The sequence below is a fragment of the Furipterus horrens genome, unplaced genomic scaffold (assembly GCF_987537825.1).
Source record: "Furipterus horrens unplaced genomic scaffold, mFurHor1.1.pri manual_scaffold_8, whole genome shotgun sequence".
Lineage (NCBI taxonomy): Eukaryota > Metazoa > Chordata > Mammalia > Chiroptera > Furipteridae > Furipterus > Furipterus horrens.
Window position 1 is genome coordinate 30,847,680 of NW_028327178.1, and position 19,143 is coordinate 30,866,822.

A 19,143-nucleotide genomic window follows, 5' to 3' on the forward strand; every position below is an offset into this window, starting at 1 on the left:
CTGGGAGGAGAGGGTCTCCACATGTCTTGAGTGAGCTCTGTCCCCACCAGGTGGTCTCAGGACACCTCTCTGGAACCCTGAGGCTCTGCAGAACCCAGTTTCAAAACAATAGAATTACTTACTGGGTGAGATGCTAGAAATATGACCGTCAGTAAGACCTGGACTCTGAATTCTAGTACCTTTAAGTTTATAAGGAAGGTAACAGATGAAAAGAGATGACTATCATACAAGCTAAATGGGCTAATCATTGGAAGAGCTGTACATAGATAATGTGTTTGGGAATTCAGAAGAGAAAGAAATGTCTAATTGGGTGATGCATGAAAGATGTCTTTATGGAGATTATGACATTTTAACTGAGCTGAGAGAATATATAAACTGGAAAAGCAGAGAGATGAGAAAGAAGGACATTCCAAAACAGCATGAGCAAAGGTGTGGAAGCTGAGACAGGTGAGGAAAAACAGCACGTTTCATTGGGCCAGTGAAATAGGATTACATGGGGTGTGTGCGGAAAGGCTGGAGCCAGGTGATGGACAGCATGTGGTGCCAGGTGTCATGTTTAGCTGTCCGTGCAGCGCCCTCATTGCTGCAGAGTTTCCTGAGAGAGGACCTAGTTCTGGGTGGTTTGTTCCAGGACATAAGAACTCCCCTGAAACAGAAGATCTAGACTTTCTCCTGCTCCTTGTAGGATCTCCCAGGGCCCTGAGGCACATGCTCAGAGATCCCTATACCCAGTAGGAGTTGTAGAATATTTGGGCAAAGTCTTGATGGGGTTAGAGTCCTTGGTCCTTTTATTCATGTCAGAGGATGTTCCCCCCAACACAGGTAAAAAGTAAAAGAACACTCCTCCTGGCAAGTACTGTAGGCAATTTTAGGTATGTGTCAGCCCAGCTCTATATTCAATCTTACTAGAAGCCTGGAGCCCTGACAACATGAGCTGTCCCTATAGAACTTTGGCCCTACTTGGCACAGAGTTGGGACTCATGTTTGTTGACTGACTAATTGACTCATACATGATGGTCACACCCAGAGTCATTTATATAACAAAGTCTAAAGGTAGGAAACCAGGTTTTTTCCTGCAATGCATAAATAAGAACGTAAATATCAGGATTCTGTCTTAACCTGGATGCTAAAAGAAAAATGTTAAAATTGAAACTAGAAGCAAATCTTGCAGGAAAAGATTTTGGCTTCCAGTCTAAGCTATAATTTCTTACGATGTAAGAGAATCTTTTCAGAGTATGTCCAGTGTTTATAGAATGCTATAATCATAAAGATTTGTTTATAAATACCTGAAATCATTTAAATTACTTCTAAAAATTAGACATTTGAAATGAAGTCATATTTTTTATTGGTTCTGTGACCATGAAATGAATTTTCCATCTTTAGGATGTGTGTGGGATCCAAAGGACGTCATAATTGTTAGATGTGGCTTCAGCTTGTAATTTCCAAATGGGAACTTTAATGGGGCATAAATTCAAGTGCTCCTGCAGAATTAAAGCAGAATCCTCTGGACAGTTACAGTGGAGTAAATCCCGAGGGAGAGACATGCCATGTGTCTCCAGCTATTCCGCCTGATCATTAAAGATGGTAGTCAGCTTTCAAGTGTGACAGGATCTGGGAAGGGGACAACCCCCACCCAGTCTTTAGGAATAGAAGGAACTGGAGCAACGGAACAGATTCAGAGAAAGCATGTCTTTCCCAGTAAGGGAAGCAGAGCTGGTGGTAATGGGCGAGTGAACGCTGATTGCCTGCAATCCGTGACCCAGTCAAGACCTAGAGGTCAGTGGCTCCGTTGCAGCTCATGTCAGTCTGTTCATTTTCTCTCAACTTTCTTCTTCACTTCCTGCTTCAGTGTCCTGAGTTTAAGACATGTCAGTGCTCTCTCTCCAGCATATGTGGACAGTCTTTGTTTCTGTCTCTAAAAGTGAGACGAAGTCTTTCCCCTTCAACAATAACACTTACTGTGCTTCCCGTATGGCGCTGCAGCTCTGGGTCAGCTTGTGGGTGCTTTTCCACCCATGTTCTAGGGTAGGACACTGGGTGATGGTGCCAAACAGAAGATCCTCCGAGGTTTAGCCCTCTTCATGTATTTTGTGCTTGATGTGGCTATTTATAATTATGCTCTAGTCCTCGTGTTTTTGTAAAGATTGTTTAATCTGGTTTTTTAAACAACAGAATTGCCACTTACCTCTCCAGAATATATGAGAGACGGTCCCCTTTCTAACAGGAGTGTCCCAGGGAAAAGTAAACAGAGACTGGTCCCAGGCACAGAGGGGAAGCAGCCACTTGTGTCCCTCACAGTTGATGCAGATGAGCCCAAGCTGCGGGAGCTTGTCCAGCTCACTAAACAGTGACATTGTCACTTTTTTTAATTGTGCGAAGTGCCCTTAAATCAGAATGACTTGACAGCCTCTCTTAAGTAGATTATCATTATTGTTTCATACATTTATTCTAAACACATCCTCTATTTCGTAACCTTGTGGGCCTCTATCCCGCAAGGGATGATCTCAATTTTCTGGGTATTGGCTAATATGTCTAAAATATTTACCCAGATACACTCTTAAATTCTGTGAGAGACAGTCTGCAAGAGCTGTTCTTTTGTTTTCCCCCTCTTTTGAAGTGCCATTTTGGAGAGCAATGATGGGAAGACCTTATTCCATGGAATTCTATAAATAGAATGTTTGACTTTCAGACTGCTCTGGTCTGTGAAATAAATTACACATCACCAAACTACAGGACCACAACTCTTCTAAAACCATGTATACAGTGGTATCCTACTTGGTGACCTCAGACCCAGAGATTAATATCCTTCATCTTCTTCAATAACAGAAGAAAGCATATTTACTCTTGGTTAGTTGTTGACATTAGAGTAATTCCTGAGATTCATAAAAGGAAAATCATAAAAGGAGCTCTCGGTTGTGAACTACTGGTTTAAACCAAGTTTTCCTACAGTATTCATGAAGACGTGGTTAACCTTTGTGATGGACAGGGATGCCCCCACAGCCTACGAGAAACAGGGTGCAGGAATTGAGTTACAAAAGAGATTGGTAGCATCTGTTCATTCATTGTTATAAGGCTGGAAGTCCATCATAAATAAAGTTCCTGTAAGGGAGCATACTGTGTTGCTGGTGTTTGAGAAAAATAAGAATTAAAGGGTGAACTTCATGCCAGATTGACTGGACCTAGTCCAGCAAATGCTCGATTGTGCTATGCAGACGTGAGTTGGTGTGTTTGCATCTGCCTCAGACAGGCTGTCTAATTGATGAGAAAATGAAAGGAAATACCAAGCATCCTGGGAGTGTTCATGTCTCCCCTCAGTGGCATTGAACTGGAAGCAGGGAGATCTGTCCAACTATATGATTAATAAAGAGAGGCACGTAGCAAAGTGTCTTAAGAACCACACGTGGATTTGAGTCCTCACTCTACTGCTTAGGAACATTGAACCTTATGCAACATATTTAACTTCCCTGAGTCAGTTCCTGTGGGCATAATAACTTCATTGCATTATTGTATTGTACAAAGGACTTGGCACTTTTCCCTAGCACTTGGTAAGCATTCAACAAATAGTAGCCGTAACTTAACATGAGATGGATTCTGATTTAGGGTCACATAGAAAATGATTTGGGGGGAATTTCTTCCTCAGTTCTTTCCTTCCTGGGTTATAAAGCCTCTCCAAGGAGTTGCAGAGGCTGACGGGGGCGGGCACATCCACCTCCACAGCCAGACCATCAGAGGCCCAGCACCCAGGCGGGCCACTTGTCCCCACACTCCAGAAGTGCGTGTGATAGTTTCATATCGCCAGGTGTCTAGCGAATAACAAAGCATTCTTTTCAGCTGACTGCAAAAATGTCTGCTTGATAAGCTAGGCATTGTGTTATAGTTACCTAGCTGTGGAGCCAAATTTGTAATCATGATAAACCAGAAAGGGAGCCACAGAAATGCTGGGCATCCCGTGGGCCGCAATAGCATGTTGCTTCAATGGGATATTGGGGTTTCGAAGAGCTAGAGTGACTGTGAAAAAGCTACATGGGGCTTAAAAGCTGCAAACACGTCAGAAACTGAAATCCCCAGGCAAACCTGGATGGAAATATGAAAGCTAAGGAGTTGCATGGACTACTCTTCCTCAAGCATGGTGAGGCTGGGCTAGGTCACAGTGCTTCCAGAGATCACAACCCCTGGAATTAGGGGCCTCACGTGACTACCCAAGGTTTTAAAAAAAGCTATAAAAATATATTTCTTTATAAACTGAGGAGAGTGCTATGAGAATTGATTCAACTCTGAATTTTTTTTTGTCCTTGGATTTTTTCCTCTGTCAAATATTAATATTAGAAAAGGCATTAAAGGACAGATTTTTTAAAAACCTGATATATTATTCAAGTTTTGGTACTAATAATATTAATCTGGAAGTGATTATTTACTTTCAAAATAGGAGAGGATCCACTCAGGATTTCACTAATTAATGAGCTTTCCAAAGGCATTTGACATTTAATTAATTTTAATTACAACTTTTGAGGGGTACTCTGTAAGCAAGCCATATACTTATGTTCCCACTTGTTAATTGAAATAAGGACTAAATTATTATTGCATTTTAGTAATTTTGAAACTAATTGCCTTCAGCTTCATGTAGGTTATTTAGTTTTAAATGAAACCTTCTAGGCCAAGAAATTTTTTTTCTCCTATGTCCATGAAAAGTCTCAATGATTATAGCGTTAATAAAGTAATTATAATATTCTATGGGATAGCTTTTGTGTTAAATTTGTACTTTCAGATAACATTTACATAAAATCACATTCCTTAATAGGAGGTTTATATATCATTTAAATATATATATATGAATATATAAAAATATATAATGTATTATTATACTCCTTGCTCAGAAAAGGTCTTTTTATTCTCTGCCCCGGTGACATGTTCTTTCTCTGAGTCCGCGGAAGAACCCTAGGGTTTAAACAAGTATTCTTTTCAGAGCCACTTGCCCTCTGCCTCCTGTCCTCCCTCTGCCGCCCTCCCCTGAGGCTTGGAAACTGGAGGCCATTTCAGACATAGGTCTGTCTTAGGTCCTTATCATCAGTGTAGAAAATTGAACAAGAAACGTATGTATCTGAGAATCAGGATTGTGACTGTAAATCACATCTGCCCTTGTGTCATTAATCAAATAGAGGCTCATTTATTGCCATTTTGTCAGTATAAAACTTTAATTTCTGTTTGGCTGAAAATATCATTGATGGGTACATGACAGGGTTATGAACTCATTGTATAAAAGCCTCTTTATAAATAAGATTTCTTAAGGCTGTAATGATTTTGTTATCTGGGAGAGGGAGTGTGGGAAGAAATGTAAAATACAGGGCAGAGGGCATGCAGTGAAGGCAAAGCTACAAAGTTCAAGGAAGCGTGGTTACAAAACTCCTTTCTTTAGATTGCTGACATTATCCTGGAGTTGGCTTTTTAGAGAAGAAAACTCGTAATAAAGGTGAGTTTCATTTTAGATCAAGCTCATCTATAGTATAAATTTTTTTTCCTGAATTGTTTTCACATGGAAACAAAATGATCCTTACTGCACCTGAGTATTCCAAAGTCTTGTTAGTGACCGCCCACCATTCTTTGGGACAGGAGAGTTTCACCCATAGGCATGTGGCTTGATTTTAGACTACAGACAAGAAGTATGTGGCCTTCTCAACGGGTATCTCCAGATCCACTGCCTTTGATTTTAAAGTTGAGTAACCACCACTATGAAATTGATTTTTTTTTTTAAAGACAGTTGAACAGAAGATATGTCATAGTAAGTAAGTGTACCATTTACTTTTCTGAAGCTGTCTCCTTGGTTCAGTTAGTGAAGAGGTGTGAAAGTGTCATATCCTCCATAGAAGACAAATAGGGAGTTCCAAGAAACAAAGACTTTCCAAGAAATACTGTCACACCAAGAAAAACCCATTCCCACTGTGCTGTTTCATAACACCGAATATGTATTTTGTTTCTTATATTCTTTTAATCCCTAGGAAGGGCAAAGAAAGTTAATGTCGCAAATGTCACAAAGGAAAGAAATTAGTTCATAGGTAATGTGTACAAAATACTCCAATTGTATTGTATGTCATTATATGTGATGTTTGAATTTTTGTCCTCTAAACATGTGCATATAACCATTTTCCAATCATGCAACAATGAGCTTTGTACTTTTAACAGATCCTCATGTGTTATTTTTAACATGCAATGTTTAGTGAGAAGACCTTGTTTTCTGTTGTTCACTCATTATTTATTGGTCATTTACCCTGTGCTCAGTCCCCTCCCAGCTAAAAAGAGTTAGAGATGTATAAAGTGAAGAGGGGAAAGGAAGGTTAGATGGCTCTTCCAGGTGGCAAGACAATCAAGTTAAGCTTTCTGGACAGTATTCTGAAAAAAAAGAAAAAAGTCCCGTTCAGTGATACATTTGATTTGACCACAGATTGGAGATGGGTTTTGACTTCGCTGGCCACCTTCACTTAGAAATATAAAACTCTCCTAAGTTTTTTCCTTTTATTCCATTGGGTATATTTCATCTTTGCTTTAACTGTTAGATAATAAGCTACCATCAGGTTCTTTTCTAGCTTCACATGGCCCATGATGGCATGGCACAGGCAGGGTGCAATAGCAAAATGTGAGCTCTCTTTTCTGTCTTAAATGAAGAGAGCTCAGGTCCCAGGAGTCCACGTGCACTCAACCTCCAGGTTCCATGTGTGTGTGCACAATACATTCCCAGGCACATTTTTCTTGTTTCTCCCAAGTTAAAAAGAAAAAATATGCCTCCTTCAGTCCTGTATCCCTTTCTAATAGCAGAACTGTCCCTTACTTTCCCGCTAGTATTCCTGAAAAGAGTGGTCTGTCCTCACTAACTCTACCCTCGTCTCCTGTCCAGTGACCTGCTAACTATTACACAACCTCCAGACCTTTCCAGACTTCCCGACATCCTTTAACCTTTACTCTTTCTCCTGCTGTCCTCACCCCACCCACCGCCAGCCTCTTTGGCACCACTCAGGCATGGTTCTGCTCTGTGAGGGCTAAGATGTGGTCATTTGCATTTCTCCTTCTCTGTCTCCTCATCTGCCCATCCTCTTTGGCCTCCTCCACCTCTCATTTGAGATCTCAATGCCTTCATGACTCCGGATTTTATCAGTAGAACATCTAGCTCCAGCTCAGTAACTTCAAAACTGAATTCCTTGGTTTCTCCCAAGCCCTGATCTTCCTTCTGCGTTTCTGATAAATGGCGCCAACATGTATCTCGTCATCTAAGCCCCCAGGCCGGAGCCTCTGGTGGTTTTTTCTGCCTCCCTACACTCCTAATCCCCTCTTCCTCAAGACTTCCTCAATTAAATATCCTATGAATCTGTTCTTCTTCTTACACCTTGAATAAATTCATGGTGCCCCCTCTAACCCTTGCTCCTACTTCTATTATTACACGGCCAACATGTATCTCAATTATGTGTTTGTTTCCATCCCTTTCTCCCAGTCAATTCCATGACTTACTGCTTCTTGTATACTCAGCACTGGCTCGATGAGCATATGATAGGCACACCACATATTTAAACAAATCAATAGCAAAAAAGAATTCATGTCGTATATAGGAAAAGCGGGCATGACAGCCATGTTCTTGTGAACTTAGGGATGATGGGAGTAGATGGTTCCTCTGATCCCAGCTAGTAGCCCCCAGGATAGACACCTTTTATAGCTTACTTCAAACCCCCACTATTAAATTGCATCTATGTGTTAGATGGCAGTGACCTGAATATGCCTCCCTAAGAATAAAGGGTGGAGCAGAAGTGGGCTTACAGTTGTGAATACGTGAAACACAGGATTTCTTCTTGTATTATTATTGATTAATTATTGTATTATTTTCCATACGAACAACTGTAAATCTACTTTTCCCCACCTTGTATGCCTCGAAGACTTAAGAAAAATGGCATATCTAGGAAGAACAGAACTCATCATTCTTCAATAAATTAGCTTTCTATTTATCCCTGGCTTAGCAAACTGCTACATGAATAATGAGGACAGTTGTTTTAATCCTGGACAGTGGGATCTTCTGTGTGATAAGAATTGAATTACCAAGTGTTTTAGAAAAGGGGAAGACTTACTGTGAAGGAGCAAGGAGGAAAGAATTGTGCTGGAAGTATAGAGATGGGAAAGACAAGCTTTAGACCAGAGACTTGCTGGTGAAACAAGACTTTGGGTATGTGGGAATTGGCTCTCCCCGCTGCCTTCTGAATCCGTGCTCATTGACCCTGTCGTAAACGGTGGGAGCCAGGATTCTCTGCCAACACCCAGGCAAAGGTCACCCATAAGCTGCACTGGGTAGTGGCACCTACCTCAAAGCACAATACATACCCCTTGCTTAGCACCAGTGTAGGAAGGAGCTCTGCTCCTGCTAATCCATGTACCTCTCCCTCCCTGTGCTGCCGTTGGAGGTCAGCCTCAAGTGCTACCTGGAAATGAAGAGAAGAGCTCTAGTTCTCCAGGTGCAGTGGGCTCTATTATATCCTCAGTTTAGAATAGTAATTAATTACTCTGGGGATGCTGATATCAAAGCCACGTTTCCCAGTTTATAAATATCATCGCTGTCATTTTCACTCTTAAGTCAGGAGTGGTAATGATAGTGCAGTTGATGCTGGTGGTGGAGTTGATGCTGGTAGTGGAGTTGCTGGTGTTTGTATGTGCCAAGTCTGCTGGCACTTTCCCCCCCTACATTGACACTACTATGAGGACACAAAAAAATTAACATTCAGCCCAAATGACTTACTAATAATAAGTTACACTTAAAGATATAAAAGGCATTCTTATATGTTTAAAAATATAAGCGCCTTTTGTGGGGTTTTTTTTGGGGGGGGGGGTGGCATCTGTTAATGTCTACCTGGCCTTCTGTGTGACATACTCGTGCCAGAAGTGACGACTCCCCAAACTCTGCCATCCACAGGGCAATAATAACAACGATGACAGTCCCTACCATTTTCACTTTCAGGCGAATTGAATATACATGCAAAGTAAGTTAATATGAACTGTGTTCACAGAGTTCAGAAGCAGTGATCAGTTTTGGTGCCTGTTTGTGATGGTCCCTGACCGAGCCCATAATGTTTGGAGCTGGGCCTCAGGAACTGGCAGTTTGGTGGGGATGGGCAGAGAAAATTAAGACAGTGGGGCAGGAAAGCACAAGGTGTTTAGGTGACACTGAATCTACTGCACTGGATGGACCTGTGTGTTAATATAAAGTAGTGGGAGCAAGAACTAGGAAGATGAGTAACATGGAAGCATTTCTTCTGGCTCGAAGAACTAGCTGAAAAGACTGCAGAGGGCCCCCGTGCAAGGCAGGACAGGCTGGACTTTTTCCAGTTATTAGAGGGGGTCACTGGTGATGGGAAATGACATGATGAAGGCTACATGCTGAGACCTTTAGAAGGAATGTGCTGAAAATGTAGCATTTAAAACTGAAATGGAATATGAAGGGAAACTGGAAATGGGGGGATTGGCCATCCAGTCTTGTCAATTGCCTTTTATTGTAAGATAAAGTTTATTTCAAGTGCAGCTACATTTTTCTTGGATATAAATATCCCAGAAATCAAATCAAAAAGCAAGGGAAGGTAGAATGTTTACTATTACAGGATGTAAGTGGAAGTAAGGTGATACAATAAACCCTCATGATTTGTAACCCTTTTTCCCTAGTTTTAATTTTTTTAAATTTCTTCTTTTATTATTGTTTTGTTACAGTTGTCCCAATTTTTCCTCCATTGTTCTCCACTGCCCTGCCTACGATTTGTAACTTCTGAATCCCAAAATTATATACATTCCACCAAAGCATATCATTCTTTCCATTAAATGCAATGAAGTGTGACTTCTCGGGAGGGACCACCTACGCCGCGGCTGGTAGAAAGTAACACAGGAGATAGGTTGGCAGGGGCCAGAGGGCACCCTCAGGCACCCGCCTGGGGCAGCATGTTTGGTGCCTGCACAAAATTACATCTGAATTCTTGCCATGGATGAGACCCTTTTAAAGTCTTTTTTTCATGGTTGCTTTTGTTTTTAACTACCTTTTCTCTAAAATGGGTTCCAAATAAGCCTGGCTCTTTCCCTTTGAACTCACATGATTCTCCCCGAACTGCCTTGTCATCACACCAACAGAAAATCATTCTGTGGCTTTAGATTAGTAAGAATCGCACACATGCACACACTCTCTCACACATGCACACATGCTCTCACACACACACACTTGCTCTTGAACTCCTTTCAGGAGCGTGCCCGCCCAGTAGCTTTCTATATCTCCAGTGCTGTTCAGAAATGAGCTGTAAACCCTCCCGGTTCACTTTAGCTCACTTCACAGGGCCCTGCGGCCAACAAATGCTTCTTTTCACTACACCCCCATCTCCTCTCATGTGGGAAACTACTGGAAAGCTCTTTAGGCCTCCCAGTTTACAGAAGAAGGTGGCAGAACCAGCTTTAAGTGACCTTGAGTGCCTGGGGCAGGTTTTAAGAACAGGAAGAGAGGACTTCTCATGGGTCAGATTCAACTACAACTGGCTTTTCCGTGTTCTAGATCTAGGTCTGCTGATTCCTTTAAATTAAAATGCATATTGTAATTGACATCTCGGCATATTATAATTGGCATCTAGGTACGTGGCCTTTAATGAAGTGTCATACTTAATGACTAATTCCAAACTTTAGAAAATTCTAAATCAGAGTCAGCGTTAGCCATGTTTTCCTCGTGTTCCTCTTTAACCCCATATGGAGGGGTGACTAAGTGCTTATTTTTAAAATGAAAAAGTTAGCTGACAGACTGCTTATCTCACATTTTCCATAATAACGTAACCAACATCTATAATAAACGTACACCCCTCTGGCCTAGATTCTATAGACATTCCCTAAGCAATAAAAGAAGCACAATTGGTTACTTTACAACTCACTAATGAGGCAGAAACAAGAGGACACCAGTGTATTGGTTACTTATTTTGTAACCAGTATATATTCCTACAAGCCAGGGAGGGAGATGACCCAGCCAGAGTTTTCCAGTGTCCCAGTTGGTTCTCAGCTTCTTAAGAAGACTCCCAAGTAGTACACGAGTTTCCCTGAGCCAGCTGAATGATCCTGATCCTCTCTTCTTCATCCAAACGCCTGTTCCTCCCAGATCTTCTTTCTGCAGTCATCCTACACCACCACCTTCTTAAAGAAGGGGTAAACTCAAAAGAAGAAAATCTGCTGCTCTGAGTGTTTTGTTTTAGCCTAAGCAGCTTCTCCAGATGAAAAAACTCTAACCAGTGGGTCCCAATAAGGAGGGCCATGGATCCCCCCAGGTGTGAGCAGTGCTCCCTAGCCCCAGGAAGAAATCCAATGGGTCAGATTTTTTTTATACTGCTTCCATTTCACTTAGAATTAAGGTTTTCCGGGCCACCATGGACAGGTGACTTTTCTTCCCATCTGATTTTCTTGGACACAGGAGTCAGACCCGGGAGGCCCCGGTGTGCGGTGTAGGTGGTAGAAGATGCAATGCAACATGAACGCATTTCATTTGGTCTCAAGCAAACTCAATACCAAAGCTAACAGAAGCTGGCTGTTTCATTGTCTCTCTTACCCCAGAGCAGCTGTGGCAGAAAGGAATTGTAGGCAAAGGTGAAGAAATTGGTGGGGACACAGCCTGAAAGCAGGCAAGGGTGTTTCTGACAAAGTCACAGTGGGCTCTATTTTTATAAACTGTGTCGTTTCGGGTAGTCTAGCAGAACCAGGTGAAAACTGCCCCCTGCTGTCTGACACAGAGAAGTACTTAAAGACACCCACTTCATTAAAAAGAGTCATATTCTGAATGCCTGCAGTGAATGGCAAATAAGCTTGGGTGACTGCAGGCAGATCGAAGAAACAAAGGAAGCGCATGGCAGGTCCCCTACATCCTCTCCAATGTGAAGACACAGGGAAGACAAGGGAGTTGGGGGCATTATGAAAAGTACTGTTGGGGGTTTGAAGAACTGCCTTTATTACTCCACTTACAGCCTTGTTTCTCAAAGTGTAGCCCGTGGTCCGGCAGCACCAGTATCTCTGGGGAGCTTATTAGAAATGCAGAGTCTCAGGTCCCACCTTGGTCCCTTGAATCAGAAACTACCCATTAAAAAGGTCCCCAGGCGATTCGTGTGCATATTTGCACGTGAGAAGCCCTGAGTGTAACTTCAGAAAAAGCCTTGACCCTGGAGAATGCCCACTATGCTCAAAGGTTTACATCCAACTGAATTCAATTCGAACAGTTAATAAGCACACGGAATAGGAGAGTTTAACCCCCTGTTAAGATCATGATTTCCTTATGCCCTTCTTTTCTTAATACTCTTGGTTTATACATGCTCACCTGCCACTACCCCCTTCAATTGCTATATTTCAGCAACAGCTGGCACCTGCCAAGCAGTTTCTTTAGAAACCAGTGTGTCCCAGCAAGGATGTGAAAGGCATTGATTTTACCCCTGGCTGCTTCTGTGTGTCCCTTCACTGTTGTTTGCTCTGGTCTTGCCTCTCCCGTCCTAACACCCCCGCTGCTACAGTGTGGCCTTGTGGGGTGGAGCTGGCCACGTGACATTGTCAGTCTGTCGCTAACCCAGAGTGTTCTTTTCCGCGCCAGGTCAGGGAAGAGTGCCGGCTCCTGAACGCCCCACCTGTTCCACCCCGAAGCGCAAAGCCTTTGTCCACCAGTCCCTCCATCCCGCCTCGCTCAGTCAAGCCAGCGCGGCCGCAGACTCGTTCTCCCAGCCCCACCTTGTCCTACTATTCATCAGGGCTGCACGACATGTAAGTCTTCACGCCAGGTCACAGGGTCTTGAGAGCAGCATTGAGGTCGCCATCACCTAGGCAGATGGTGGGAGACAAAATGTTCTTCATGGTTTTCAAGTTTTCCTGGAACAGCATGATGGGCCCCGTTGGGTTCGAGCTAGAGAGAAAGAGCCAGTGTCCTAGGAGAAAAGATATCAGTGAGAAACTCAGTGGTAGAGGCCAGCTGGATCTCTTAGAGGCAACCCATGGGCTGCCATCCCTTCTCACACACCAGCGGTGAGGTCCTTCCACTCTGACTTCAATACAAGCAGACAGACAGCACCTTCACCCGGGACTCAGCATTGAAAGGGTCCTAGGGCTTGCTGTCTCCTTGGAATTTGCACCCAGGACAGGAAGCCCTTCTTGACCGTCACTGTCACTCACTTCTGTCTGGATCCTTCCAGTGTTGAGAGCTCATTCTTTTGCAATGCAGTTCATTTCATTGTTGGCAAATGCCAGTACCTTTTTTTTTTTTTTTTAGAAATCTTTCATCACATCGAGTTGAAATCTGTTTCCATGTAATTTCCAAGTATTTCTTACGTCTAGAAAAGCAGATATAGTTCACTGTACCTCTTTTGTCAGCCCGTGGAAATGTGAAGTCAGCTGGGATGTAGGTCTTCTCTTCAGTGCCATCAGCTGTTTCCCCAGATGTCACTGCCTGGTCACCTACCCCTGAGCAGAGCACACTCTGGCCTTACTGTCACTCTTAAACTATGGCCCCAGGGCGGAATGCGCTTGCGTGACTCCACTGCTGATCTTTACAACTTTAAGTGGCTCACCTTTGCGGGTATTTTTGGTTCCCTAGACATTTAGGTCTTCATGCTGACGTGACTCCACTGTACAGAAATGAAGGCAAGCATAAGCATTTTATCTGAAGCATTTCCTCCTCCCTCGGGCTTCTGGATGGATGTAGAGTCATGGGTGGTGGTGATGTGGTCACGTCACTGTGCAAGGATGGCAAGCACGAGGCACCAAGGACGGCCTTCTTGCCCCAGCTCGCCACTGCAGACACCACTAATCAATCACAGCACCTGTTGCTGATGCACCCAGACATGGCTTAAGGACTTTTCTCATCATAAAGAGCTAGGCATCCACTAACGGATTTTCTTGCCAGTTAAAATAAAAAGGCAATATATTTGCCATCTCCACTGTAGCGTTTTCAGTCATTATGTTCATATCCATAATCACCAATATTTTTCGTAATTTAAAGATTATGTTTTTAAAAACCTCAATGAGGGTAGCAGGTACTTTATTGAATTCATGATAAGAAATATTGTATATTTTTCTAACTACACTTTTCTACTCAGAAGTAACATCTGTGGGAGAAGGGAAGGCTTGGGATTGGACTTTTTTTTTTAAACTAATCGCTCTTCCTCTGCTTGCTTTTAAGCAGCGTTACTAAAAGCGACGCCCGTCCATCTGAAAGTGCTCCTGTGTCCTGCTACCCATGTAACCGAGTGAAAGCTGACTCCGTGGACCTGAAGTCCCCCTCGGGAAGTCCTTCTGCCGAAGCGCTCTCCTCCCGGCTCTCGTGGCCCAACCATTACTCGGGCGCCTCGGAGAGCCAGACCAGGAGCGACTTCCTGCTGGACCCCAGCCGGAGTTACAGCTATCCGCGGCAGAAGATGCCAGGCACGCCAAAGAGAAACTGCCCGGCCCCTTTTGATTTCGAAGCCTGTGAGCCCGCGGCCGGCCCCACCAGCCCCGTCCCTGCGGAGTCCCGGAGCAGCGTCTCCGGCTGTCCCAAGTCGGCCAGCTACTGTCTGGAGCGCACGGACGGGAATCCTCGCGCGGCCGGCACGACCAAGCAGAGTATTTCGTGCCCTGCCTTGCCGCCCCGGGCCCCCAAACCGGTGGACGAGAAAGCCGCCTCCGGAACTTCGCCTTTGCCTCTGAAAATCGATGGTGCTGAGGAAGACCCCAAGCCTGGGTCGCCGGACCTCTCCGAGGACCAGTATTTTGTTAAAAAGGGCGTGCGGGACGTCTTCTCGGTCTCCTACCCCTTCTCGTCGCCGCTGCACCTCCAGCTGGCGCCCAGGTCCTGCGGCGACGGCTCCCCGTGGCAGCCACCCGCGGACCTGTCGGGACTGTCCATAGAAGAAGTGTCCAAGTCGCTCCGGTTTATTGGTTTGTCTGAAGATGTCATATCCTTCTTCGTTACTGAAAAGATTGATGGGAATTTGCTTGTTCAACTGACAGAAGAAATCCTCTCAGAGGATTTCAAATTAAGCAAACTGCAGGTGAAGAAGATCATGCAGTTCATTAACGGCTGGAGGCCCAAAATATAGCCGAGTAACCCCAGCTAGCATTGAACAAAACTGGTCAATTTGTGTGCTAGAAGGGGTGGGCTAGGACACGACTTCACGTTTTTTGCACTAAAAACCTTCTCTGTAAATAGGGATACGAGAAACTCTTACTATACAGATTCCGTTTTTGAATGGTGAACAGGCTATTTTGTACGTCAATAAAAATGCTGTGCAGAACACCTAGAGGTGTGCCTTGTACGCCACTCAACACTCAACAGCTGCTAAACAAAAGGCACGTTCAGAGAAGTCATTCTTACCCAAGCAGGCTTATTGAGAAGGTATGGTATTTATTACAAAATAGCCAAAGCTGAAAGACATAATAATCTTAAAACACACACACACACACTTTTGAACAATTCCTTTGGGAAAATCGACTTTAGACAATTAACTCTATTCTGTGCTCTGTTGTTTGAAGTACTCAATGCTAATTGTTTTGCTCTTGTGCCTGACAATGTTAGTGATCTGAAATGACACTTTAATACTATATGCTTGGTGGGGATCTTTTCATCAAATGGCATTTTCCAAAAGTCATCTGTTGACAGATGATAAATGATGTCCTTAGAAATAATACAAACCATGACCACAATAATTATCTGTAACTGCTGCTAATTCTATTGAGCAGAAGAAAAAAAAAAAAACAGAATAGATATATGTGTGTATACACAATACAAATGTATATGTTTTAAACATCATTTTGAATCTGATATTTTAGATAACGTCTATTCCCTTCCCAATATCCACTGAGGTTCAGGGTCGTTAACTAAGCTGACTCTCATAGGAAGAGTGGACAGAAGGACCCAAAGGTTCTTGGAACCCTGCCCCTTGAAGCTCAGACTTATTAGGGCTTCATCACTAAAAACTTGGAAGAAATCAGTAGAGAGTCTGTATGGAATAATTAAATTTGATTTTAAGCCCATGTGGGACTGGGTTTTGCATATAATACTCCCGTACTAATAATGTCTGGAGAAATGACAGTTTCTATCAAGTGAAAATTCTTCTTGGGTTTGAGGGTCTTATTCTCCTTATTTCTGAAAGTAAGGTCTGAAGAGATTTCTCTGAGTATGTTAGGTGCCCTCAAATATCTCACATACCATCTTCTACTTTATGGGCTACATCTGATGAGTGATTTTTTAAAGCATTGATAAGAAGTATTTGTTTAGTACATAAACCTATTGATTCCTCTCTTCCAAAGAAAATACATTAGTACCATACTTTTTATTCAAAGGATTTCAGAACATTATTCTGTCAGATTTTCCCAAATGTGATTAAATATTCCAAAATTTAATGGCCTCACCATCATTTTTTACTTTTCACAGGAATGGATATCTTAGCAAAGTTTTAATTCTCCAAGCAAGCCATCACCATATAGCCCTAGGAGTCTGTCCCCAGATTCTGGATGTAGGGACAGTCTGCAACCGAGGTGTCAGTGTGACTTGCAGGATTGGCTTATATCATTATTCGCTCTTCCTGCTCACCAAAATAAATAAAAAATGGAAAGGCAAGACCCACCCATTTAATTTACATACCTGTGCAATATGCTTTATTTCTTGGTGTTCAAGATGTTTGTAACCTATTTCATGGTTTAGAATCAAGATGAATTGATACCTCTTTATTTTCCATCTTAAATTTCTTTTTTTTTTAATCTATGTAGATGTTTTCAGTAGTACACTCACAGGACAGGAGGCCCCTTGGTTACTCTTATGTTAAAGAACATCCTTCTCTCTGAGGGGCAACTTCCTTAGTAACGTTAACCTCTCAGAATGTTTCCTTTAAAATAAAAACAGACAAGATGCCATTGAAAAGCTGCATGTTTTTTCTTTTCCCAGCAAACTCTTGCCAAATCCATTTTTAAACACTTAGCCCTTGGACACAATTCTCAAGTTCAGGTGGGAGGAAAGGGTGAGCGTGGGTTTACGAGGATGGTTGCCCCACATAAACAACTGACTGCTTTTTTTTTTACAAAAACTTTACACAAGACAGTTTCTGTTTTTCCTTCTTGGCATGTGTACCTTGAATTTCTGTTGATGGCAATATAGAGACTCCCTGAGGGCAGGGCAGGGACTATCACCTTTGACTCCTGCATTCGAGATTTATCAAGCATCTTTCCTGTGCCAGGCACTAGGCCGCCATGACTCAACAACGCTGACAAAGGACAAGGCTCCTGCCCTCTTGGAATTCCTAATATTTACATTTTAAATCACAGTTGCAGATGATGAATGTGTGGGGAGGGGACATGAAATACTCTGGGCAGTTGGATGTATGGAGAATTAAGTTTGTCCTGGCTTTAACGAACCCACAGGTGGAAGAAATATGGCCTCTCTTGAAGGGATATAAAACAAATATAATACCACAAGACAATGAAAACTTGGAATATGTTGGAGGCAGGAAGCAATGCTGACTCCCACTGGCTAGTGTTCTCTTTGACTGATTTGGAATTTTTTAAATTGTAATTAATGTCTCTGGCATCTCTAAAGCCACAGATAAATGTAATTGCTGTTCCTGAGCTGAACATGTGTCTGTAGGGGACCTTGGATCCTGTCTAAAGAAGGCATGTGTAGCCAGAGAGAATCGAGACGAGAAATCAGAACAGGGGTAGAAAGGAAGCAGCCTTTCCCTTCTGACAGCTGTGATTTTTGTAGTGAAAAGTGAGGTATAGACATTCCCCACCAGCAGAACTTTTTCCAACCAACCAGGCCAAGACCGAGGACATCTCCTAGTCAGTGTCACTGGACAGCACAGTGACTATGGTGCTTGGGGGCAAGTATCTTTCTAAATAGGGCCCTTTGGGGGTCCTTAAATTCATGGCTAAAATCATCATGGCCCCACCAGAAGAGAAAATGAGCAATAAACCAAACCAAGCAGCTAAAATGTAAAACGTGGACCTGGCTTATGTTGGGAGGGAGAACTCAAACACTGATCAGTTCCTTTTCAGAATCTTGCAAACATCTGCACCTCTTCTCTCCTCGAAGTTGAGCTGCTCAACTTTATGAACTGTGAAATATACATTTCTACTCTTGCAACCCACATATACCATTCAAGTTTATTAAGTTGCAGCAAGCTGCCCATTCAATTCAATCACAGTGTTTATTCTTGTCTCATGTGGAAATAAAACAATTATTGGAAAATATTATGACAATCCATTCCAACTGTTTTCAGACACATCCATAAACACCCTTTGTTCACATTCCAGAGCCACCTGCACATCATCCATACAGCTCCTTGAGAAGCGCAGGGGTACGTGTGGATGGATAGAGTGCCCTTCATTTTCCAAACACTATGTTTAACAAGTCACTACTCATCATGCCTCAAGAGTTTAAGATTAACATTTTGAATAACAAACTGGAAAATAAAACAGTTCTCCAAAGAACGTCGTGAACTATTCAAAGAAAATTTTAACTTTGTCCACTGGAAAAGTTAGTTCTGATGTTGGATACGTGAGACTCTCAGAAACTACATCTATTGTATCAATTCCCACTATTTTTCTAGTAATTATAAACGCATCAGGCTGCTAGGGCAAGAGGAGTAAAATGCCCAGCATGCAAAGATGGAGAGTAGAACTTTATAGTGCGGGGTTGTAGTATTGTGGAATTTCTATGGCCACTTCTTGTCAAATCACATTGTTTAGTCTTTAAAACTCGGTGTTTTTAAATTTGTCTAATTGTGAAAGCCAGAGGTAAACATGATTTCAGTTGAAACTGTATCGAAATATCTTCTGTAATTTTGCTGCTCTAATTTTTAGGCTATGATTTTTGTAATGAGTTTATCAGATTACAAATATCCTCTGTTTACAATCTCATGTAGTAGGGCTCAGATGATTTCTTAGCTATAAACCTCCCATTTTCATATTAAGTTCCATTTAAAAATACTGGTTAAGCTAAATCTAAAAATTGAACTCAATTAAAAATTATGGCATTTTCCTTAACTTAAATGGAAACAGTATATTCTTTTCAAATAATTTTGTAACCATTTACTGTTTCTTTGCTTGACAAACTGAGGTTGTTAATTACCAGTTAACAGTTGCATTACTTTCCAGAGCATTATC

The 19,143-nt window shown here is 42.5% G+C and overlaps 1 protein-coding gene across 2 annotated transcripts in view; it reads left to right on the forward strand.

Annotated features, from left to right (window-relative positions):
* The window catches only part of GAREM1 (GRB2 associated regulator of MAPK1 subtype 1), a 172,924-nt gene extending 157,646 nt beyond the window's left edge, over positions 1–15,278 (forward strand). Inside the window, exons 5-6 of one of the 2 annotated variants that reach the window (XM_090285668.1) lie at positions 12,608–12,774; positions 14,186–15,278. In XM_090285668.1, the coding sequence (XP_090141794.1) occupies positions 12,608–12,774; positions 14,186–15,083 (1,065 nt within the window). In that variant the 3' untranslated portion in view covers positions 15,084–15,278. The remainder of the gene's footprint in view (positions 1–12,607; positions 12,775–14,185) is intronic. The other variant, XM_090285669.1, reaches the window with a different exon arrangement.
* The last annotated feature ends 3,865 nt before the right edge of the window (positions 15,279–19,143 follow it).